This window comes from Gadus morhua, chromosome 10, assembly GCF_902167405.1.
Source record: "Gadus morhua chromosome 10, gadMor3.0, whole genome shotgun sequence".
Classification (NCBI taxonomy): domain Eukaryota; kingdom Metazoa; phylum Chordata; class Actinopteri; order Gadiformes; family Gadidae; genus Gadus; species Gadus morhua.
Window position 1 is genome coordinate 10571261 of NC_044057.1, and position 25112 is coordinate 10596372.

The following is a 25112-nucleotide window of genomic DNA, read 5'->3' on the forward strand; positions in this document are numbered from 1 at the left end:
CTTAAAATATAAAGCATATTTTTATTTTTTATTATTATATTATTCTTTTATTTTTTTACATATATGAAATGCACCTATGTAAAACAGGATTATGAGGTCCCCAAAAAGTTTGGTACCACATTGATCACCAGGGGTGCTATAACTCGAGATAAAATTGAATTTACCACGAGTTTTGTGCAAATACGATTATGTGATAAATGAGTCGAGTTATTTCCATACTTCTCTAGTATCCCCGGTGACGAAAACATACTGTAGGCTACAAGAGATTGAATGTTTTTGTGTTGCTATGCAGGCTACAGTGTCTCACCTTCACGTAATACTATAAACCAAACTGATCTCTAAGTAATTATATACATTTGTACTACTTTGTCTCAAACTGTTTACAACAATAGAACATTTTAAATTAAACTCTTCTATTCTCTATGGTTTCAGGGTGTTTTGAGTAAAGCTGTGAATTGGCGAGAACTGGATAGGCAGTATGCAATTAACTCAGTTTATGAAGAGGAAATTAGTAAGTTTCTTGAATACTGTGGGGTAAGTTGTACCTTTTATATCTCAAATGAAAATAAAAAAAATACTTAATACATTATTGAGAAAGTAAATTCCTCATGGACAAATGAGATCAACAAAAAGAATAGTTAATGTTATATGTGTTTCTATTAGGTGGATTCTTTTAAAAGGGCCCAGGATCTAGTAAATATCTCCCAGGACAGTTTGAGTTCACTAGACCATCTGGTGTCTTTCAGTGGAGATGGAGAAGAAACAATCCGTTATCCCAGATATAGAGTGGGGATAAGTGGGGAATCGGATGGAAACAGTTCTAAAGATGCACTAGAAAAAAATGTCTCAAACAATAGGAGACATTGCTTTGACACTCTTCCAAGGTATTGGAATTGCAAATGTAAAAATAAATAAGTAAATGTTGATTTAACATTTAATGACATTAAATACTCTGATGTTGTTGGCTCATGCTTCCTTTTCATAGGCCAGCTAATGATGCTGTACCTACTGACAGCAAGGACTCTGCAACTAACTATCAGCCATTCTCACAATGGGAGTCTCTTCGTTTCATGAAGGGAGTAATGGATGAATGTACACACATGGCTAACTTTCCACGTAAGTATTTTTCCACACAAACTGGTGGATGTTAAGGATTTTTTTTTTTTTTGCAACGATTTTTCGTTGCAAAGTGTTTTCCTGCTTGCTCAGTTAATTTCTCTGCTTGCGTGGTTAGTTTTCCTAAAGTGGTGGAACCAACCATGGCCATTGTACCCCTACCTTGTATTGGCTACAGACCCCATAAAGCAGACCTATCAATGCATAGTTATTTTGTATTTGAGGTCAGTGAGTTGTTTATTGATTTGTTTTTTTTTCCAAAGTCACTTTTTTATTATTTCTTTTTATTTATTACATTTTATCTTAAAAAAAAAATCAACAACAGGTAGAACACGCGGCCGACATGCATAAGTATTGCTACCATTTTGTGAATTTCAGAAAACCCTTTTTGGATATTGCTGTGAATAAATAGATTGGGTGCTATTGAACTTAACTAAATCTAGTGTTTTCGATTTTTTGGTGAAACCGCATATGTCTTGTGCGTTTCGGCCGACCGTCCGGACTGAGCCGGCGAATCCGGTGCCCAAAACCGCACATTTCTGAAACCACCCTCGGAGGTGGTTTCAAATCTATCCGGACCTATGCGGTTTCGTGTTAGGATTCGTGTGGACGCCTGAAACGCAAACGATGAAGTCATTAGCCGTTTGTCATTGCGTTTAATTTTTTATTGATTATTTTATTTGTATTTTTTTGTAGCTTTAAATAAAGCCCCATGATCAATTTAATTACTAACTGTACATTAAAAAGTATTTCTGCTCAATTTAAAAGGTTGAATCTCCCCATGACTGAATGTTTGTATACAGCGCACAGGCTGTATGTGCTTAGGCTTGATGCGCTCCACTTTTTTCTGTGGAGAACCAGCGCCTTGAATATTTACTACAGCGTTTCCACAGCTCGATGCGGTTTCGCAATGACTCCATCTTTACAGAGATATTCCTGAATCGCATAAAACGAAACCGGATAGTTTTCGCCCGTTTCGGCTCCTTGTGGACGGGGCCTCAGATACACTTTTATAGAAGGACTAGCCTTTTTATTTTTAAATCCACATTTGGATGTACTTTTTTTTCTTTCAATCTCCACTGCTCAGAGAAAGAACCCTATTCATTGATGAAGGCTGCGTAAAAAAAAAAGTGCTCTTAATTTCTGGCCGTGATATGCTGCTGTCTGAACCAAACGCCTTAACCAACATACTAGTTTGGGGGCCTATGACTAGAGCTTAATATGGGGTGATTCTGATGGCTCTATCCCACTAATGTTGGGCCAGTGACACATATCAAACACACATCACATATTGGGGAATTCAGAACAATAACAAAGTTATAATTTTGCTCTTTTCACTCTAATTAATTAATCGTAGTTAATCTTTAAAAATCATTATTCAGTCTACCTCTTTCAAGGTCGAGCAGTAGCATTTTAAGACGCACACTTTTTTAGTTCCTGATCACAGAAGCTTAATGACGAAGCCGAAATAATTAAATCTTCCTATACCAATTGTAGATACATCTCACTACTGCCAGGAGAAGATGGGCTTCTTAATGAAATTTGAAAGTGATGCTACGCACACGTAAAAATGTTTTTCTAACATGCCTTCATTTTCTTTTTCTTTTTTCATCAAGCATCATGCTCACTAGATTTTTAGGTTTGTTTTATATTTTGTTCTCTACTCAATCAATCAGCTTAAGTTTTTAGCATTACCAGTCAGCCTCAGAGTTAGACTTACATTGTTCTTGCAAGTCGCAAAAGTTTATCAATTTGAGGGCATGTATCTCCTATTTTGCTCTTCTTTAATGAAAGAAGAATATCTGATCAGACATTTGGATTTCCATCAACACAGAATCCAGAACTGTATTAGGTTGATAGTCGACTGATTATTTTACATGGACATTTGTATAGATTGCTATCATTTATTTATTTAACTTACTTTATTCAAAATACTTCCAGATCAGCCATTAATAATTTCTCATAAGTGATTAAAGGCATGATGTAGCTGTTTTCAGCCTACCTATGATATGTGATAAGTACCTTGAATGCGCTATTCATTAATTCATAAGTTCAACAATTTTTGTTACATAAAAAGGTAAAAAAAAACAGCTATTAAAGCATCCTTATAAAACTGGAATTTGATATAAAGGGAAATTATTACTCTTGATCTGAATATCCCAATTGCCAGAAAATTCTTCTTTCTTGGGAGCTTGAATGGTAGCATTCTGCAGCGTACCGTGTAGCCCCAATGTTTCTCCAGACATACAGATAATAATCAGATATTAAATGTTATAGTAAATTTCTCCCATAAAGGGTAAAATGTTTCTGAAGTGTTTGCTACTACAAGGACATTGCCCAGAACAGGGGAAGGATTTTTAACCTTCCTCTTTTGAATCTCTCCCTCCAGTCCCTGTAGATCCCAGTCTTATTATTGTGGTTCAAGCGGAGGAGGACGCCTACATACCTCGTACCGGAGTCCTCAGTCTACAGCAGATATGGCCTGGATGTGAAGTCAGATACATTAAGGGAGGACATATCGGCGCGTATCTATTCAAACAGAACCATTTCAGGTAAACCACTGTGGAGGGACTTGTGCAGCTGTGTAATCTGTGGACAACAATAATAATGAAATGGAAGTATAGCCAAAATATATTATTCTATTATCAATATGTACATTTAAAGGCAGAATATTTACCGTTCTGTATTCTGAAGGTGACATTTGAATAAAGATGAAATTAAAAACTCCCTTTGTCTTTCAGAAAAGCCATCTATGATGCCTTTGACAGATTCCAACAGAAATACTCAAACCATTAATAGCAAGGACAGCCATGGATACCTTTTTCCAAGAACAAACCAAAGACTTGGATGAAATACTACACTGAACTGAAAACATTTGCCTGTACTCCTTGAGGAACATTATGTAGTTTAACAATCACGATTTTCTTATGAAACATAATCTATGTACACAACTGTTTGAAATATCAGTTTAAGCTTCAAACTGGTTGAAATAAACTTGCCTACTATTATTAACTTAATTGGAATTCGATGCATGAATACATGGTGGTTCCATTAAAGGTTCCATGGCATGCTACTTTATGGATGCTTTAATATAGATATTAGTGGGTCCCAAAAACAGTATTTGAAGACGTACCTGAAATTCAGCCGTGGTATGCAGAATTGCAGCCACTACGAGCCAGTCGCACATTGAGCTTTTCCCCAAACGCGCCGTTTTGGTGTCTGTAGCTTTAATGCAAATGAGGAGGAGAGAGGAGGGTGGGGGTGTGGTCCTGAGCAGCTTGCGGCCCCGGTACCATGCGCTCTGTTTACAGTGGATGTATCGCAATGGCGAGGCACACACAGCCTTTGGCCGTGTTCTGTAAATATTCTAGATCATATTCATCATATTATACATAGATATCTATATCATATAATATATATTATCATGGCCGAATGCTATGTGAGCCTCCAGACGATATTATGAATCTCAAACGACTGCGTCGTTCTTCCGCTTCCACATCAATCTGAAGTAGACTGAACCACGACATGGAGGAGAAAGGGATTGTTGCCCGCGAATGTCTCCCGCTTGAGCCCCATGTCGTGGTTCATGTACTTCAGGGAGTCCGAGCCAAAGTTCCTTTCCCCCCAATTCCTTCTCAACCATGGCTGACATAACCCCCACTATGAGTCTCGTTGTGGAAATACCAGAGACGACGTGTTATGCGCCATAACACCAACAGCAGAACGGTTATCCAAATAAAAAAAGTGTACAACACTTGCGTTACAGTGTGTGTAGTCACACACACACACACACACACGTGGCGCTCGCACGGTCGTATCTCATTGGCGGGCCAAATTCTCTGGGCTGGCAAGGCAGAGAAAGGGGAGGTGGCATCTCCCCATATGGCGATCTACGGGGAAAATTCCAAAACGGCGCGTTTGAGCAGGGGTGGGTATGGCCAGGTATACCTCACAATTAAATTAAATTCGATTCTTTAGATCTTGATTAGATTCGATATCGATTTGATATTGATCCAATTGCTTCGATATCGATTCAATAAAACGTGTTGATTACAAAAATACCTAAATATTATTTAGAATTAACCATTTCAAAATGAATTAACCATTTCATTGTGCTTTAACTACCAAAAAGGGAAAACACCATTGTATAGTATTGTTCCTGAGCTAAACTTGCAGCATAAAAGTAATAATGATAACATGGACAAATGTAAAAGGGCATGTACATTTAGGCATACTCGCTTCTAGATTACAATGACTGAATATGCTTTTTTTTTCTTTTTTTTTAATGGAAATAATCGATTTAAAAAAAATTCTTAATCGAAATTGAATCGAGAACAAATAAATTGCAGTGCACTGATGAATCGATATTTTTACCCAGCCCTACGTCTGAGCTTTGTTTTTTCAAAGGCGGAGCAGAATGCCTAGTGCTCATTTTACACCCAACGAAATTTCTACTGGTGGAATATAGGTAGGCGAGGGGAACTCATACTAATGTTAGAAAACCTCAGAAAGTGACATTTTCATGCCATGGGATCTTTAAAATGAGATTTTGTGTGTAGAACTTTTCAGGATATTTCACTGAGGCACGCCCCCTTTTAATCTGTCCTACTCGGGCTCCTGAGAGTACACTGAGTTCAGCGAGGGTAACCGTACGACTCGACAAACAGATGGCAGCGCCCGTAATGAGATGTATTTTCTTTGTATTTGTGCCAAGTTGGTCGTTTTCAGTGTTGGGAAGGTTACTTCTAAAATGTATCCAGTCACAGAATACAGAATACATGCCCAAAAATGTAATATGTAACGTATTCCGTTTCATCACTCAATCTGAGTATTGTATTCTGAATACTTGGATTGCTTCCACATTGAATTGCATTTTAAGTGTAGGAATGCGGCATCAAATCCTGCTTACTAAACAGGCCTATTCTGGTGTGTTCTTCTTCTGTGTTAGGCCCAAGTCTCCCTGAAAGTGAACTATTTTATATAATTTGCTGTAGTGGAACAAAGACTATAAGGGCAGGGACGTTGGAAGTAGGGGTGCGGGGGTGCGACCGCACCCCCGCAAACCGACACTTAAGTTTTGAAAACCGAAACTTAACTATCGCCTGGCTGGGCTGACTTGAGTTGGAGCAGCCAAATAGCTTGAATTAATAAATATTGTTAATAAAAATAAGTAATGTGTATGTCGTGTTGTGTGATTTTATCTACAGTAGACCAAGATTCTGCACTCTGAACGCCACTAACTGTTCTGTAATAGGCCTACACTATCGCTGATCACATGAACACCCAGCCGGCTCCTTTTTGTATTTTTGAATTTTTTTGATTGATTCGATTTTCCGGCAAACCGTTTGGTGGTCACGTGGTGTTAAAAATTAAAACCGAGGACTTCCGGTGACGCAATGAGAGCAGTGGCTGTGTAGCTGACTCGCTCGTCGAGAAACCCTCTGAAAACCAGCCATATATACAGAAAAAATAGAGGCAGACACAAATTTAAGAGCTTTAACCACTAATTTAACAAAATGAGTCAACAAAAACCAAGCGAACGTGGAGTTAAGGGTAGGAGCGACAAACAAAGACAGACGGAAAAACTTCTCCATCAACTCACCCAAGATGGCGGTGACTCGGATCGAGAAGGATCCCTAATTCTCTCTGAGCTCCGTACGCTGAGAAAAGAACATAAAGAAGCCTCCGAAGATACTAAATACCCGCATTGAAACGCTCGAGGGGAATTCAAAAGAAATGGAGGAGAGAATTAGCTCAACTGAAGATAGAGGAATGCGCCACGAGTGGGCCGTCCGGTACCCTTTTACACAGAGAAGCTAAGTGGACAGAGAAATGCCTAGACTTGGGAAATCGGGCGAGGCGCAAAAATCTGCGGATCTACAGAGTTGCGGAGGGAGAAGAAAAGAACGAGATGATAAGGTTCGTGACTGAGTTCCTAGCAGACTCACTGAAACTACCAGAAGACATAAATATCCGCATAGAGAGAGCACACAGGTCCCTGGCAGAGAAACCGAGGGCAGCGCAAGCCCCGCCACGATCTATCATAGTCAGATTCTTGGACTATTACACAAAATATGTGATGTTCCAGCAAGCTTGGAAACAAGGGCAGATAACATATGCGGGGGACAGAGTCTATTTTGACCAAGACTACTCTCCAGAAATACAGAGACAGCGCAAGGAGGTGCGGCACGTGATCAAGCAACTGCGGGAGAAAAACATCAATGCCAAGTCTCCCTTCCCAGCGCAGATCAAGATATTTTTGGACGACGGAGTCAAGGCTTTCAGGACACTGACCGAAGCAGCGCCTACTTTGGAAAAGATGGGGATCGCCGTCAGAGCCGATGTCAGAGAAAAGCTTAACAAGGAGCTGCTGGAAGACCGGTGGTCAACTATTAACAAAGGAGCTAGCAGGGGGCAGCACGGACTAACAGAAGAGGATCTGTGCGCTTTCCTCAGCACCACAAGAGAGGGACTGTAGTCAGGTGTGAAACAACTAAAGGTTTGAATATCAAAATAGAAATTATAACAGAAAGTTTATGTCACTATTGATTTGACAAGGAATTATTCTATTATTTATGGAGTGACGATTTAAATGAGCTAATTTATGCCATGTATTACAATACATAATGAGGCTGGTTTTGTGTTTTATTTTTATTTGAAGATTATATCTACAAGAGGGTTTTCGCTGAGTTGAGGGTTATAACTTTCAATCACTTTTTGTAACTGTTAGTATTCCCTGAGGGGATATAGTGTTCCCTGAGGCAACACTATAGTTGCATCCACAAGTTGTGGGCTTACCAAGGAGTGAGTTAGTCACATCGCTTCGCCTTCACACAAGGAGCTGGCACTCAATCTGATACAGGGGGCTCAGCTTGGTTACTTAGGTTGGAAGTATCCTTTTTTCGTTTGTAAAGTTCAAATGTTCTTTTTTTTTGCAAATGTTTTCTTATATATTGATCAATATCACAGCAACGCATACCTTCTTTTTCTTTCTGAGATGTAATGGTAATACGCAGGCCAAACAACGACAAAAAATCAAAGACTGATGTTTAAAGCAAACTCTACAATATATTAGATAATGACTAATCTGAAGCTAATAAGCTATAATGTTCATGGGCTAAATCACCCAATAAAGACAAAAAAAAATACTCGAACAACTAAGGCAGCTTGGATGCGGAGTAGCTATGTTACAGGAGACCCACTTGTTAGAAACTGAACACAAAAACTTGGTAGAGGGTGGGTAGGCCAGGTCTTCAGTACATCCTACGGTAAAGGGGAGGGGTGGCAATTTTATTCAACAGAGGTGTTGTCTTTTCTGCAGAAAAAGTGATTCAAGACAATTTAGGGAGATATGTCACAATAAGCGGTAAAGAAGTATCATTTGTGAATATTTATGCTCCAACGGAAGGTGATTCTTCCTTCTTTTGTGATATTGCAAACATAATTGCAAGCAATGCCAAAGGCATGATAATTGTTGGGGGAGACTTCAACTGCGTACTGGATGGGAAGATCGATAGGCTGCCGATGGAACGCAACCAGTCAAAAAAATCAAGAATACTGAACACCGTGATAGGAGAGCTGGGTTTGGGAGATCCTTAGAGAAATAGAAATCCAAAGGGCAAAGGCCATAGTTTTTTCTCAAATGTCCACGGGAGCTATTCACGTATAGACATGTTCTTTGTCCCTAAACAATGCATGTATCAAGTAGTGGATTGCAAGATAGACTCAATAACAATCAGCGATCACTCACCTATAACCCTTACCCTAAATTTAGGAAGAAAAATGTTTTAAATACTGGAGAACAAATATTTCTTTACTGAATAACCCTGCAGTGACTAAGGAAATTAAAGAATGTATAAATGAGTACTTTAATATTAATGATAACGGGGATGTTTCACAGTCTGTCCTATGGGATAGTGCTAAAGACACAATAAGGGGGGAAATGATAGAAATATCCAGTAGAATTAAAAAAAAGCAGGCTAAAAGAACAAGTGGATCTGGAAAGTAAAATAAAAATAATAATTAAAAACAGGATCTTTTGGCTGAACTAAAACAAAAGAGATACAAACTAGAGGAGCTCTTGACATATAAAGCGGAGGGGGCCCTACGATTTTCGAAACAAAAATATTATGAGAATGGAAATAGAGCCGGTCGCCTCCTAGCATTCCAGTTACGTAAGGAGCAGGCAAGTCGAGTCGTTTCTAAAGTTTTTCACCCAGCTAAAAACAAGACAGTTTCACGGCCAAGCGAAATAGCAGCAGCCTTTGCAGCCTTTTATGAAAATCTATATGACTCCCCTGAAATTACAGAAAAGGAAGACAAGATACAATTATTTTTCTCTGAGTTAGATCTACCCTCCCTCTCCAAAGAAGAAGCAGAAAATATGTCATCACATATAACAGAGCAGGAAATAAAGGAAGTTATTTTAAAACTGAAGAACAATAAGTCCCCAGGGACTGATGGGATTCCGGGAGAATTCTATAAATGTTTTAAGGAAGAGCTCACCCCGACTCTTGCAAAAGTATTTAACTATTGTCACACACCGGGTCAGGTAGTGGCAAAATAAAGGGAGTCCACACATGAAATAAAGAAAAACTAATTTATTAGTAACTCGTTTTTACTGGTTAAAGTAAACATAAATAATTATACTTAAACAAAAGAGATTATACTTAAGACCACATGGCGGGTGGAAGACGGAGCCCAAAGCTCAGCCTAGAAGCAGCAAAGAGAGACTGAACACATGGCTACCCAGCCCTTAATCTCTGGATCCCTAGGCCCCCACAGGTGTGGCCAATTGGCCTGACGCCCTTTCCCAATCTCCACCCACAACCAATAGGCAGAGAGCGGGGCAGGGCGTCACACCCCCACCACATTATCCCCCCCACTCCTCCCCATCTGCCCCCGTCCTCCACTCAGCAACCTGGTTCCTAGGAGCACATTAAGAGTAGTGAGAAGGTAGACCTGGAAAAGAACAGAATAGACAAATCAGTGACAGTGTTTCCCGCAGGATTTTTTTCAGCAGCGGTGGTGTGGTCCCCGAACCCTCTAGGGGGGTCCGGGCGCATGCCCCCCCGGCCGTAAATTTTTTGTACCCTTTACATTGGAATGCATGAATCTGGTGCACTTTGAGAGGAGAATATGCACTTAAATCCTATTCAAACAGTTCTGTATTACTGTAGATGGGATTATTGGTGTTGTAACTTTGCCTTTTGTGTCTTCATTTACAGATTTTTATATTTTTGTATAGTGATATTGAAACAAAAAATGCCACAACGCAAATATAATTCGCACAATTTATTTACAGATGTTTGCCTAATGCTTAAACACTAAACATGGTTGCTATGCCCAAAGCATAACTGTTTTTTACATAAGGGTTAGGGTTAGGGTTAGAAAAAAAAAAATGAAATCTCCTGCAACAATGGGCAAAACACATATTTTTAAATTATAAACCTAACTAAAATTTGAAAAGAACACAGACTCACACACATGAAAAATAAAAAATTTAGCTAATTGAATACCAATCAGTGTGAGCCTTAGCACTACAAATAGACCTCAGGTGAGCTCAGCTCCTTTGTGAGACAGTGAGAGTCAGGGGAAGAGGACAAGATAGCGATGATAAGCTTGTTATTGCTTAAAACACTTCTTCTTAGTCTTGGGAGTCAAAAAGTGATGAGAAAATTATAAAATAAATATATGTTATACATAATAGAAACTATTCATGATCTTTTAAGAAGTCCTTAGGTTTTTTCCCTGCATTTATGCTAATGACCACATGCTTACAGGCGATTAGCATAAATCCCTAACTAAAATACGCGATGAAAACGGATTTTATATGGCAATAAAGAACAACATCGGATCTAAAAGTATGGATTCATTTTTTAAAGTTCCCGAAAATACCTAGGCTATAAATTCCTGACTGGATATAAGCTCCTGTAAAGGCTATGAGTGATCCCAAAAAGAGCGACAACACGCACACACACACACATAGGCCTACACACACACACACACACACACACACACACACACACACACACACACAATACTAGAGGAAAAAGGCACGGAGGTTGCGGTTTATAGATGCAATAAAATTATTGGGCTCAGAGGGTTTTTAACACTGGTGGTCATGTAGCGACACATTTTAGCAACTTACTTTCTCTCCCTCTCTCTCTGTCTGTCTCTCTCTCTCTCTGTCTGTCTCTCTCTTTCCTTCTTTCTTCGATCTTCCGCTTCACTCGCTACTGCTAGAATCAATGTAACTTTTCAACCGTGTAGGGTAGCCTACTGCCAACAACTGCCACGCTCGCTGTGTATTTTCTTCTTTGATGTTGGTTACGTGACGATGTGCCGCGTGCTGCGCAATTGACGTTAAGCGCTGTACATTTTCTAAAAGGAGCTACGTAAAAAAAAAAAAAAAAAATTAAGAGAAGGATTTTTATTGCAGCGGCGGAGAAAATTCAGCAGCGGCGGCGCGCCGCTGCTGTGTGAACGTGGGGGAAACACTGAGTGAGAACACCACCCAACTTTAAGGCAACCGAGAAAGGGCATCCGCTATCACATTTTCTGATCCTTTTATATGACGAATATCCAGATGGTACGGCTGTAAAAACAATGCCCACCGCATCAGCCGCTGATTTGGATTTTGAAGTGACCGCAGGAAAGTCAGTGGGTTGTGATCGGTATAAACAACCAACGGAGTTAGACCAGATCCCAAATAAACATCAAAATGCTGCAATGCCCATATCAATGCTAGTGCCTCCTTCTCGATCACCGAGTAATTGAGCTGGTACTTATTAAACTTCCTAGAGAAGAAGGCCACAGGCTTTTTTTTCAACCCCGTGGTCTCCTGCCTGCATAAGTACAGCTCCTGCCCCCACGTTAGATGCATCCACCTGCAGGTAAAAAAACCTCATTCAGCCGGGGGGCATCCAACACAGGTGCTGCACACAAAAGTGCCTTGACCTTTTCAAATGCCAGTCTACATCTATCTGACCACACAAAGTGTGCCTCTTTTTTCAAAAGTGCAGTCAGAGGCTCTACAACTGATGAAAAATTCTGTCCAACATTGGACAGATTTTGTCCAACATATACTGAACTTCTTTGTCTAAAAGCTTGCGCTTATCTGATGAAACCCGATAAAAACGCTGCTTTATAGGTGCTGCATCACCAATATCCACATCGTGTGCGAGAAGGTACATCCGAAAACAGAACAGGATAGCTTTTAATAAGGGTACCCAACTCAGCACGTTTTTTATCATCCAAATTTGCCAACATGTAATCCAAATTTTTCAGTGACTCTGAATTTTTCAATCGCCCTTGCAAAACCACATCAGTGGTCGAACTCTCCTCCATGCTGACTGCCGGAGATGAGCTCAGAACTGCAGATGTACAAAAAGAAGCATTAACCATACCACTCCCACTTTCCCCTTTCCCCACTGTCTGACGTCCGTAAAAAGGTTTTAACAAATTCACATGACACAGAGTTTGGAGTGGCAATGATATAATTCAAATCTGAAGCCTGCCGTACTACAGTGTACGGACCGGAGAATTTTGCCTCAAAGGGAGAAGTCACAATAGGTTGCAGAAACAAAACTTGGTCACCAGCCTGAAACCGCTTAGGCTCTGCACGCCTGTCATACAGAGCTTTCATTTTGTGCTGTGACTTTACCAATTTTTCTTTTGCATTTTCAACCGCCAAAACCAACCTATGCCTGAAGCCATTGTCATAGTCAAGCAAATTTTGGGGAGGATTTGTTATTTCCCAGCTATCTCCCAACACAGCCATGGGACCTCGTACCTTGTGACCAAACACCAAATCATTGGGGCTAAAACCTGTGCTCTCCTGAACCACTTCTCTGGCTGCCAACAGGAGCCACGGCACCCCCTCCTCCCAGTCACACCCCAGCTCTGTACAATAAGAGCGCAGTAAAGACTTCAGCGTTTGATGAAAACGCTCTAGGGCGCCCTGTGATTGCGCATGATAAGCCGAAACTTTATTATGCTTAATGTGAAGCTGCTGCAGTATTTCGGCAAACATACCGGATGTAAAATTCGAGCCTTGATCGCTCTGAATAATTTTTGGAATCCCAAACATCGAAATGAACTGTGTCAAAGCCTTCACCACCGATTTAGTAGATATATTTCGGAGTGGATACGCCGCTGGATACCTGGTTACCTAGCACATGACAGTCAGCAAATAATTATGACCTAGTTTTGAACAAGGCAACGGCCCGACACAGTCAATAATCAAATGTGCAAATGGCTGCTCAACCACAGGAATTGGACAAAGTGGAGCCGGTCTGATTGACTGGTTTGGCTTGCCGGTTAACTGACATGTATGACACGTTTTGACATATGCTGAGACATCACGCTTCAGGCGGGGCCAAAAACAGTACCGCAACACCCGGTCATATGTTTTCTTTACCCCTGGATGCCCAGCTACATTATCATGACAAGTTTGCAACATCAAGTCCCGAAACCTTCTCGGCACTACAAACTAAAAAACAGGTTCCCCAACAAAAGCTTCTCCATGAGGCACCCATTTCCTAAACAATAAGCCTCCCTGAATAAAATAGCCTTGAGCAGAACTAAGTATCTTACCAAGCGAAAGTACTTTGTCAAACAGTTCTTTTAAACTATCATCATTTTCCTGCTCTGCAACCAACTCAGATCGTGACATACTGATCAGGCAAAGTCACACAAACTTCAGCAGGTTCCAACTCTGACTTCTTGGTAGCAAGACTTCTTCTTGGTGTGCGTCACACGCAGTGGTCATGGCACGCGTCACAGCACAGACCGGATACACAACGGCAACATCTGATACACTGTCTGGTCGTCCTTGACCAGGCACACTTTTAGTGACTATATTGGGAGAAGGACCATCAGCCCACACCTGCACCCCAGCAAGACCGTTCCCCAGAATGATGTCCACCCCATCCACCGGCAACTCAGTGCGCACACCCATCTCAACATCTCCCTTCACCAAACCTGAGTCAAGACACAGCCTATGCACAGGTGCATGGAACACCACCATCCCCATTCCTCTGACCAGCACAAAGTCTCCTGTGTCAGTCTTCGACGAGAAGGGTAAAACAGACTTGCACACAAATGAGTCCAATGAGCCGGTATCCCGCAGTATCTTTACTGGCACCTGTTCAACACTACCCGGCAAAGAGACCAAACCCTCAGAAATGAATGGTCCAAAATCCTCCATTCTCTTCTGCTGCCTGGCTTCAACCTGCTCCTCAACCACTACTGCTGGGCTGAGTGAACTGGCCAAAGCCGCTGGTCTTACTTGCGTACCGGAGAATTTATTTTTTGATTTGAGGACTGGACACTCACTCTTCCAATGCCCACTGCCTTTGCAGTAATTACACGTTCTACCTTCTGCCTGCCTTTCTCGCATGCCATGCTCACTCTTAGCATAAGAGTCTGATGCACCTTTTTGATGACCATAACTCTCCCTGCGCACATTATCTGAACTTAACGCATTGAAATTGCTTTTATGAATCAACACGTACTCATCGGCCAACACGGCCGCCTGACCAGGAGTACCTACTTTATTCTCTGTAAGGTAAGTAGCCACATTTTTAGGTACCGAGTTTTTAAACTGTTCTAATATTACCAGGTCGCACAGTTTCTCAAACGTGTCCACCTCAGACGCTGCACACCAACGACCAAAATGGGCAGTCAGATCTCACACAAACTCCACATGAGACTGTTTATCTCCTCTTTTACAACCACAGAACCGCTGCCGGTACGCCTCAGGCACCAACTCATATGCTTTAAGCACCGCAGACTTAACTCGCTTGTACACTTTACAATCAGCAGCACTCAAAGTTGAGTACGCCTCCTGGGCTCTACCGGTCAGGACGCATTGTAACATTAACGCCTGATCACCCTCCGGCCATTTCCTAGACTCCGCTATTCGCTCAAATAATGAAAAGAATGAATCAGGGTCTTTTTCATTGAATTTCGGAAGCAAGCGCAAGTTATTGAATATATCAAAAGATGCCACTGGTGCACCAGACTGAAACACAGGGTTGTCACTATCCGCTGAACCTGGCAATATACCCTGTTGAATTAAGTTCAGCTTTTTATTCTGTAGCTCTAACCTAACCAACTCAGTTTTTTGCTTCATCTCTTCCAAAGCCAAGTCATTTTGCTGTTTTATATTCTGAAGTTGTACTTGTAGCTGTAATTCATGAGTTTGCTTTAACAACAAAAGTTCCTTTTGCTGTTCAAAACTCAAAACAGTACCTGCAGACGCCAAAGACTGAGTCCCCCCAACGGGTTGAATCATTCTCTGTTCCAGCAGCCCTGCCATCAAACTTCCCTTAACAGACTCCTTTAACTTTTTATCCAATATCTCAATCTCATATTTCTCAGCAATTAGCAGTAACTGGTCTTTAGTACACTGATCCAGTAATGCTACTGACGGTGAGTCAACAAATTTATCCACTGTAGATGCCATACCTGGACTACCTACACTCACAAAATAGAATAGGAGAAAGAAAAAAACAAAAACAATATCAGCTGGAACCACTAACAAAGTCTGGGACAGCCAAACCAAAATGGAACCTCCCCAGCCCTGACTAACTAAGACATTAGCGACCCCATAACTACCTTAACTCCATCCCTAGTCTTCGTGCCGCTACTGATGGGGGGTATTTATGCACTTTAGCCCACTGGGAAGAAAAAAGCAACTGTTACCTTAAATCTCTGGATCCCTATACCCCCACAGGTGTGGCCAATTGGCCTGACGCCCTTTCCCAATCTCCACCCACAACCAATAGGCAGAGAGAGGGGCAGGGCGTCACACTATGCCCTATTGAAAGGAGACCCCCCTAAGTCATGGGCCGAAGCCATAATCTCTGGCATTCATAAAGAAGGGTAGGACCCTGCTAAATGTGAAGGATATAGGCCGATAAGTCTTCTATGTAACGATCAAAAGATACTTTTTTACTATTTTAACAAAAATAATCCAAAAAGTAATAACAAAACTGATACACCCGGATCAGACGGGGTTCATACTAGGTAGACAGGGATCCAATAACATCAGACGCGTCCTTAATATCATGTCACATGCTAAAACAAAACAACAGCCATCTATGTTACTCAGTCTAGATGCGCAAAAAGCCTTTGACAGGGTGGACTGGGTTTATCTCAACCATACATTAGATAAGATGGGATTTCACACAAAGTTCATCAATTGGATCAAAGTGTTATATTTGGTTCCAAAATCAAGAGTGAGGATGAATGGATGTTGTTCTCAGTTTTTCAAGATCAAAAGGGGAGTTAGGCAAGGTGACAGTCTTAGCCCTTTGCTCTTTGATATTTGTTTAGAGCCACTTGCTGAAACAATAAGGCAGGATAATTGTATAACGGGTGTAAAGGACGGTAGAGGTGTGGAACATAAAATCTCTATATTTGCAGATGACGTCATGCTGTATTTGAGCCACCCTGTCTCCTCAGTTCCCCGACTGATTCAGGTTCTAGGTGAATATGGATTAATATCAGGCTATAAAGTAAATGACTCAAAATCAGAAGCAATGATGCTCTCAGGTACTTGGCCATCACAATAAGATAAGACGGTCAAATTTCATTGGTCAAGGGAGGGGTTTAGATACTTAGGCGTTGTGATCACTCCCTCCACCTCAAAATTGTATGAGGCCAATTATGGAAAGCTAATAAGAGAGATAAAGGCAGATGTCCTTAAGTGGGAAATTCTCCCCCTATCACTAGTTGGGAGAATTGAAACGGTGCGAATGAATATCCTGCCAAGACTGCTTTTTCTATTTAACTCTCTGCCGGTGAAAGTACCCATGGCAGCATTTGGTAATCTAGATAACTTGATATTAAGATTTGTTTGGCAAAACAAAAAAGCCAGAGTCAGACTCAAAACTTTGCTATTACCAAAACAAAAAGGGGGCCTGAACCTACCCAACATTAAATACTACTACTGGGCAGCACAGATGAGGACCCTGAAAGCATGGATGACAAATGATATAGAAACGGGTTGGGTGGATATAGAACAGAACTCGTTCCCAAGTGTACCCCTTGGAGCACTACCATTCATGAGCCCAGCTAGTTGGAAGAAATTAAAAATAGACAACGAATGGATAAAATTCACAGTGAAAACTTGGATGGTTATTAGAAAACAATTAAGCATCCTGAACTCTTTGTCAAGGGCATTAAAAATAGCAGTTATGCCGGAGTTTCCACCCGGAAAGATAGATAAAGGCTTTCGAACGTGGGCAGAGAAAGGGTTAATCACAGTGGATCAACTTTTTGTTGGGGAAACTTTGAAATCTTGAACATTTACAGAAGGAATTCTGTCTGTCAGGGATGGATTTTTTTAGATTTCTTCAAGTGCGACATTTTCTGCAGACACATGCTGATTGGGAACTGATACATAAACCACCGTCTAATTTGGAAAGGATTTTCATGTTAACAATGGAAGGAACAATTAAAAATAACCTGATTTCCCACTTTTACAGACGGCTTCAAGATAATGTAGTTGGAAACACTTGGGATACGAAACAGAAATGGGAATTAGAAATGAATATTTGTATCACAGGTAAGATGTGGGAAAATTCGCTCCTTAATGGTCATAAATTAACCAGCAGCCCTACCTGGAGGGAATTTGAGTGGAAAACTAAAATAAGATTTTTTAAGACCCCACGTATGTTAGCGAGATACAGCAACACCTCAGATCTATGCTGGAGAGAATGCGGGAAGATTGGTGATCATACTCACATTTACTGGGATTGCCCCAAAGTGGATCAGTACTGGAGAGATATTCAGTTTGAGATCAAACTAATTATGGGGGTAGACCTGCCACTAGAGCCAGACATTTTTATACTGGGTAAGACTCCAGGAAACACAACAAGCAAAAATCAGGCTTATTTGATCTGGGTGTTGCTGTTGATTGCAAAAAAGATGATAACTGTGTTATGGAGGAATGTTAAAACACCAACGTTCCAACAATGGAGGGTAAGAGTAAAAAATGTATATTTGATGGAGAGTATTACAGCCAAACTCCAACTCAAGACTGATGCTTTCATCGCTAAATGGGAACCTGTAATACTACAGTTACAGAGACTGATTGAGGACACAAACTCTCCATAGCGGAGAGGAAGTATCTCCCGAAGAGCACGTGATGTGGTAAAAATATGTTAAAACATGGGTGACTGTATATGGACTTGGATTAGACTAATTGGGTACGTGTATTATGATTTTAATTTGAAGGTCAATGCGGAGTGAATAAGTGCTATGTGATTGTTGTATATTTGTATTTTGTATGATTGTTTTACATTGGTTTTTGTATGATTGCATAGTGAAAAATCCGAAGTAGAAAAAAAAAAATTCAAAACCAACCTCATGTGTATTTGAAACCAACCTCATGTGTGCTGCGCCATGAAAATTAGATAAAAAAACAATGCTGCGCCAAGCAGCACCCGGCAGGAGATATAATGTTGCGTCGCGCAATATCCATTCTATGTCGTATAGGCTTCGCCTTTTAAGGCTATCGCTATTGGGTTATCCCTAGGCGTGAGCCGTAGCACAGAAAAATTTGTAATCCCCGCCCACCAACAGTGTGGGCCTCAATTACGTCCGCGGGCCTCAACGAAGTCTGCATTTTTGCAGATATAGGCGGGCACCGGCGGACGTTCTGCTCCCATTTTCTTCAGGACGATCCTGTAGCATACTGAAGTAAATAAATAGATATTATGGACTCAACGGCGAACGGCATCTGCAAGACATGTAACACGGGTTACATAGGCATGAACATGCCGTCTTGGCGCTCTCGCCGCCCTGCCTCTGTCGGCATCAGGCGCGTCATTAGACCTGGGCATTCAAGGCTATAGCCCCGGATCTTTTGGGAATAGCCCCGGATCGTTGTGCCGTAAAAAAAACAACATAATGCTGAAAATAGACCCGTAGAGTTTACTTCTTTGTGATTGAATTACCAGCAGCCACAGATGCAACATTGTAGCGAGTGAAAACCGCAAAATTCTTCCGTGTCCATGGGCAGATTAAGAATAATTTGTTGCAAAATGTTGCAAATTCAATGTCAGTATTCTTTCTTCTCTATGAATAGCGCATCTCGTCGATATTGCTGTTTCGTGCTGCTAACCTTTTAGTGAGATCAGAGAGTGTTGAGAAGGACACTACCAAAATATCTTTGGTAAAATGGATATAAGAAGAGAGACCCGCAGTGAATTCAACCCGGTCCACTTGACATCGGGTAGGTGCATGACAGTGGTACCGTAAAACGTCAATAGCCCGGGCTATTATTTGTTTTCTATCACTGAACTTTCGAACAAAACTCTTGCTCAGCAACGATGGGAAATAGCCTACTATCAAATGCATTATTTAAACCAGTATTTAGCGTAGGCCTACATGTTTACCAGGCAGTTGAATAACGCCTGCACAAACACACAGGCACGCACGCACGCACACGCAGAGTGGTAATCGGGAGAGTTGGGAGAATTCCCTGTGGCGCGTTAACGTTTCGGAGGGCGCCGGGTGAACGTCGCAACCAATTCGATTTTGTCTAGAGGGGAGTAACTGAGCGCCCCCTCCCGAAGTGGTACAGCCCAGGTCGGCCTTGAACTGCGATTGGTCAGAAAGACGTAACAGCTAATGACAACATTGAACTCTCATGCAGGCTCGAACAGAGTGACACACAAACACACACATAGTTTTTCACCCACTCCGGATCCAGCTTGTTCCACGCTTAAAGCACCCAGGCTACTATGCGGCGAGCTGGGGCTCTCATGTTCTCCCCTGCGGTGTATTCCTTGTCCGCATCCACTGCCATCCAGTTGTCATACGATTCATGCAGACTGGTTTTGAACGGCTGATTCCATGGATGTACTTTGCTTGTGCCGTGTTTTCCCGCCGATGTGGCGAAGCTGTATGGTTATGCTGTTGAGAGCTTAAATAAATGCACTATATACGTTGACTATGAACAATTATTGAAGTTTAACATTTTGTTCAGCAAATTTGAAAACTGACAGATGCAATATTGTAGCCAGTGAAAATCGCAAAATTCTGACTTGTACATTAATGGGCAAATTTAGAATTATTAGTTGCAAAATGTTGCAAATTTGATTCTCTATGCAAAGCCCATCATGTTGATATTGCTGTTTAGTGCTGCTCTAGTTTGCACAGATTCAGGAGACCCGCAGTGAATTCAAGCCGGCCCACTTGACATAGGCGCATGAGTGTTTATTTGGCTACAGGCTTTTCTAATTAATTTTGGCTGCTGTATGTGGTGCACTTTCCTATCCTTAACGTAAACATTAACCTATTCAGTAGGCCTGCCCCGACGTGAGTCAGACATGACGATTTGTCTTTCCTTTACTTCTCAAACTACGTGACAATTGCATGTTCATCAGCCCGATTTTCAAATTCCTCGGGGGAGAAACCCCCAAACCCCCGTTTTAAAAGGACTCTAACTTCTGGGCTACAGCCCCGGATGTTTTCAATTGCTAGCGACGCTCCTGGTCGGCATTATGCTGCGCTGCCCAGACAGCGCAAAGCCGACACTGCCGCCGCCATTGCTGAATGGGCCGTCGACTTTACTGTCCCGCTCGACGATGCCCTCTCTCTCCTTGTGAGCTCGGAGTCAGACGTCTCCCCCGGCTTCCCCTCTCCGAATGGAGAGGCCCGGGGCAGCAGCATTGCCCGTCTCTGCTGCCACCTCACTTAAAGTGGTTGGAGCTTTGGTGGCAGAGCTACCGGGCATTATCGCCAGGGCAGCCGCAAACCTTGGCCTTGCAGACCAGCTCCGTAGCATCTGGGGGCTCGAGGCCGCGACACGCCCCGCCCATCTCTCATCTGGCCGATGTTTCCCGCCATCAGCCCGTACTACAGTGGGGCTGCGGCGGAGCCAGGGAGGCTCGGTGCCCCGGTGGAAACATTTATTCAGAAGACGGAGGGCCTGACAGACCGGGGTTACAGGGCGGTACCGCCGCTGGATCCCACTCTGTGTGCTGTCTTTGGAGTGAAGCCGGGGCTCAGAGACCGCTGCCCCACTCCCAAAGACCAGCTGACGGCCAAGCTTACAGACAGAGCGCATCGGTGTATGATGCAGCAAGAGGCTGTTATGAATAACATCGCCCTGCTGGCGCATAACATCTCCACCATGGCGGCTGACCCTCATCGTCTGGCCGAACAGGCAGTCGACGTGGCGAAAACCGCCGGTGTCATCCTCTGCCTCTGCTCCACCGGCGCGGTGGCAGCGGCCCGGATAGCGGCATGGCAGCACCTCATACAGAGGAACCTGTGGCTGCAGCAGACCCCGGGCATCCCTGAGCCGATGAGGCGGCAGTTACTGGAGTGCCCCATCAGCCCGGACGTGCTGTTCGGGCCCCGTCTGTCATCTATGGTGGATGACATGCAGGCCGCTTCCGAGGAGGCAGAGAAATTCCGGAGACACGTCTCCCGCCCTCCGCCGCCACCCGGGCGGCAGCGCTCCGCTCCAAGCCCCCGTAGCCGCCATAGGCCCCCGGCAACCACTGTCGCGGCGCCGCCGGCAGCTCCTCCTCCTGGCCCCCAGGCTTACCAGCCCCGCCCGCCTCCATCGCAGGCTGCGGCGAGCAGCCAGCGAAGGCACCGGGCAGCGGGCTCATGGGGCTATGTCCCGCCCCACAAGCGCCGGGGAAGGCAATTACGGGGCGAGGGAGAAGCGTGTGACAGCGAGAAACACCTCTTTACTAAAGCGGCAGTTTTTTCCCCACACAGTTAACGCCGTAGCATACCGGCCCGACCATAACTGTTCACACGCGTCTCCCACCACATATAGGCAGGCCGTCAATAAACCTCGGATTATTGATCGAGCCAGCCCTTCATTACCTTTACGAAGGCAGCCTCGCCCGGCTTACCGGCCCCGCCCGCCTCCATCGCAGGCTGCGGCCAGCGGCCAGCAAAGGCCTCGGGCAGCGGGCTCATGGGGTGATGTCCCGCCCCACAAGCGCCGGCTATTACGGGGTGAGGGGGAAGCGTGCGACAGCGAGAAACACCTCTTTACTAAAGACGGCTGTTTTCTCCCCGTGCCCCAGTTCACGCCGGAGCCTACCGGCTCGGCCATAACTGTTTTGCACGCAACTTCCGCTACGTATGGGCGGGCCGTCAATACACCTCGTGTCATTGGTCGAGCCAGCCCTCCATTGCTTTTAAAAAGGCAACCTCGCCCTGCTTACCAGCCCCGCCCACCTCCATCGCAGGCGGCGGCGAGCGGCCAGCAAAAGCCTCGGGCAGCGGTCTCATGGGGCGATGTCCCGCCCCACAAGTGCCGACTATTACGGCGCAAGGGAGGAGCGTGTGACAGTGGAAAACACCTCTTACCAAAGACGGCTGTTTTCTCCCCATACAGTTAACGCCGGAGCCTGCCGGCCCGGCCATAACTGTTTCACACGCATCTCCCACCACATATAGGCAGGCCGTCAATAAACCTTGTATTATTGATCAAGCCAGCCCTACATTACTTTCCCCTCACCACGTCATGCCTGGCATGACATGTGGCGAGTGACACGCAGCTCGTTCACAGTGTCAGCAGTCCGCTGCCCAGTCACAGTCTTGTTCCTCCTCGCGTCCCAACGCTCAGGAGAGAGGAAGCTACACTCTTGTCACAAGCTGAGCAGGTAGGGCATGCCTCTGCTAATGACACACACACCCAGCCCTTTCGGGCAGAGCTCCCCATGGGCTGCGAGGAGGACTCCTCCCCTCGCAGCGGTGGCAGGGGCTCAAGCGTGGCTCGTTTCCATGACAGCCGCATCAAAACAAGAGGCTGCACAGCCGCTTTCAGAGCATTACTGTTACGGTACGGGAAACTGGGACCCAAGTGCTGGACGCAGGGAGGCGGAGACAAGGAATCTATTAGATGATTGTTCGGGAAGTCAGGCGGGCGGGGGTCTGGTACCAGGCAGGCAATCAGGTGGACACGGGCTAGACAATGGACGGGTAGTCAGGCAGGCGGGGGTCTGGAACCGGGAGGGCGATCGGGCTGGTGGGGGGCTAGGCGAGGGACGAGTAGTCAGGCAGGCGGGGGTCTGGTACCGAGGGGACAATCGTGCAGGCGGGGCTTGGCGAGGGACGAGTATTCAGGCAGGCGGAGGTCCGGTAGCGTGAGGTCAGGCAGGTAGCGGGAGAACTAGAGAAGGGGAAAAGGGATTACCAGAGGGACAGGGAATTCAAGCAGGACTTGGCAATAGAGCTGATTTGACGATACGAACTTGCTAGAAGTGAACGACGAACTGGCGCCGGCTGATTGGGGATCCCCGGCTGAAGTAGGGAACATAGATTGGAGATTGCCGACAGGTGGGTTGAGGGAAGGGGGACCAGTTATGACCTGCCGCCACTAGAGGTGGGTGTTGGACCGTGTAGCGGGAAGTGGCGTAACAATTACTCAGAATGGCTGAACGCATGGACCCGGGCCAAATGGATGGACAGGCTGATCAGCAAGGGTCACACCCTGCAGTTCAACTCCGTTCCGCCACGATTCGACGGGATTGTGGAAACAACGCTGTCATCCAAAGATCCCCAGCTGTCACTTTTGGCGGAGCTCCAGCAGCTTCTAGCGAAAAAAGTGATTTCCACGGTCCCGAAGGGAGAGGAAATGCAAGGATTCTATTCCCGTTATTTCCTGGTACCCAAGAAAACAGGAGGGCTGAGACCGATTCTCGATCTAGCCCTATTCAACAAATACATTGCGGAGAGGCCGTTTCACATGTTAACAATCAGACGAGTGTTACAGTCTGTAAAGCCGGCGACTGGTTCACCTAAATAGATTTGAAGGACGCCTACTTCCACGTCACAGTGATCCCCAAACACAGGAAATTCCTGCGTTTCTCGTTCCAAGGGTCACACTACCAGTACAACCGTCTCCCGTTCGGCTACTACCCTAGCCCCACGAACGTTTTCAAGTGCGTGGAGACGGCTCTCCCGCCGCTTCACGCAACAGGAATGAGAGTACTGTTCTACTTGGACGATCTGCTTTTGATGGCTCGCTCCAAGGACGAAGCAGCCATTCACCTGTCGAATTTAGGCTTTGCCATAAATTCGAAGAAGAGCTCCCCCCTCCCCTCACAGAGTGTGATGTATTTGGGGGTAGAGCTGGATTCAGCTGTAATGAGAGCACGGCTCTCACAGCAGAGGATGGAGACGCTGTGGTCTCTCCTCCGCCACTGTTCCCCGGGCAGTGTCGTGACAGCCCTCTCTGTCATGAGTCTGCTGGGCATGATGTCAGCCGCTCACACGGTGGTGCCGCTGGGGCTTCTTCACATGAGGCGGCTGCAGAGATGGTTTTCTCGCCTACGCATCGACCCGGTGCGCCAACGGCGGCGCAGAGTGACTATTCCCCAATCAGTGGGCCCCGATTTGACCCACTGGGGCAATCCCCGAACTCTCGCGAGAGGGGTGCCGTTGGGCAGAGCAACGTCACACATCTCGGTGTTCATGGATGCTTCTCTGTCGGGCTGGGGAGGAACATGCGAGTTTCACGTAGTGGGCGGCGTTTGCCCCCCCCCCGTGACCATGCATATAAACGCATTGGAGCACCTCACTGTGTTGAAAGTGGTCCAACACTTTGCCCCATTGTTGACGAATCAACACGTAATGATTCGCACGGACAACAAGGCGACAGCAGCATACATAAATCACCAAGGGGGCGTGCGCTTGGCACAGCTGCTGAGCATAGCGCGACAGCTGTTATGCTGGGCGCACACGCACTTGCTCTCCATCAGAGCAGCGTACATCCCCGGTGTCCTGAACAGAGGGGCCGACATAATGTCGAGGGGGGGTCCCCGACCAGAAGACTGGACTCTGCACCACGATCTGATCAATCAGATATGGAGCGAGTTTGGGAAGGCGGAGGTCGACCTATTCGCCACGTGGGAGAACACACAGTGCGAGCCGTGGTTCTCTCTCAGCGCGAAGGACAATCCCCCACTCGGGGTTGATGCGTTTGCTCACAGACCGTGGCCGAACAC

The 25112-nt window shown here is 44.6% G+C and overlaps 1 protein-coding gene and 1 long non-coding RNA gene across 5 annotated transcripts in view; one reads left to right on the forward strand and one right to left on the reverse strand.

The window, feature by feature from the left end:
* The window catches only part of abhd18 (abhydrolase domain containing 18), a 182447-nt gene extending 178319 nt beyond the window's left edge, over nucleotides 1-4128 (forward strand). For all 4 annotated transcript variants that reach the window (XM_030369227.1, XM_030369226.1, XM_030369228.1 and 1 more), the window contains 5 exons: nucleotides 433-534; nucleotides 664-884; nucleotides 986-1116; nucleotides 3506-3668; nucleotides 3858-4128. In XM_030369227.1, the coding sequence (XP_030225087.1) occupies nucleotides 433-534; nucleotides 664-884; nucleotides 986-1116; nucleotides 3506-3668; nucleotides 3858-3912 (672 nt within the window). In that variant the 3' untranslated portion in view covers nucleotides 3913-4128. The remainder of the gene's footprint in view (nucleotides 1-432; nucleotides 535-663; nucleotides 885-985; nucleotides 1117-3505; nucleotides 3669-3857) is intronic.
* A 5573-nt stretch (nucleotides 4129-9701) lies between these two features.
* LOC115551820 (uncharacterized) lies at nucleotides 9702-15926 on the reverse strand. Its single transcript, XR_003978241.1, has 2 exons — nucleotides 15826-15926; nucleotides 9702-9870 (listed from the first exon to the last, which is right to left on the reverse strand). It is a non-coding gene; the product is annotated as an uncharacterized LOC115551820 (long non-coding RNA).
* Between the last annotated feature and the right edge of the window lie 9186 nt (nucleotides 15927-25112).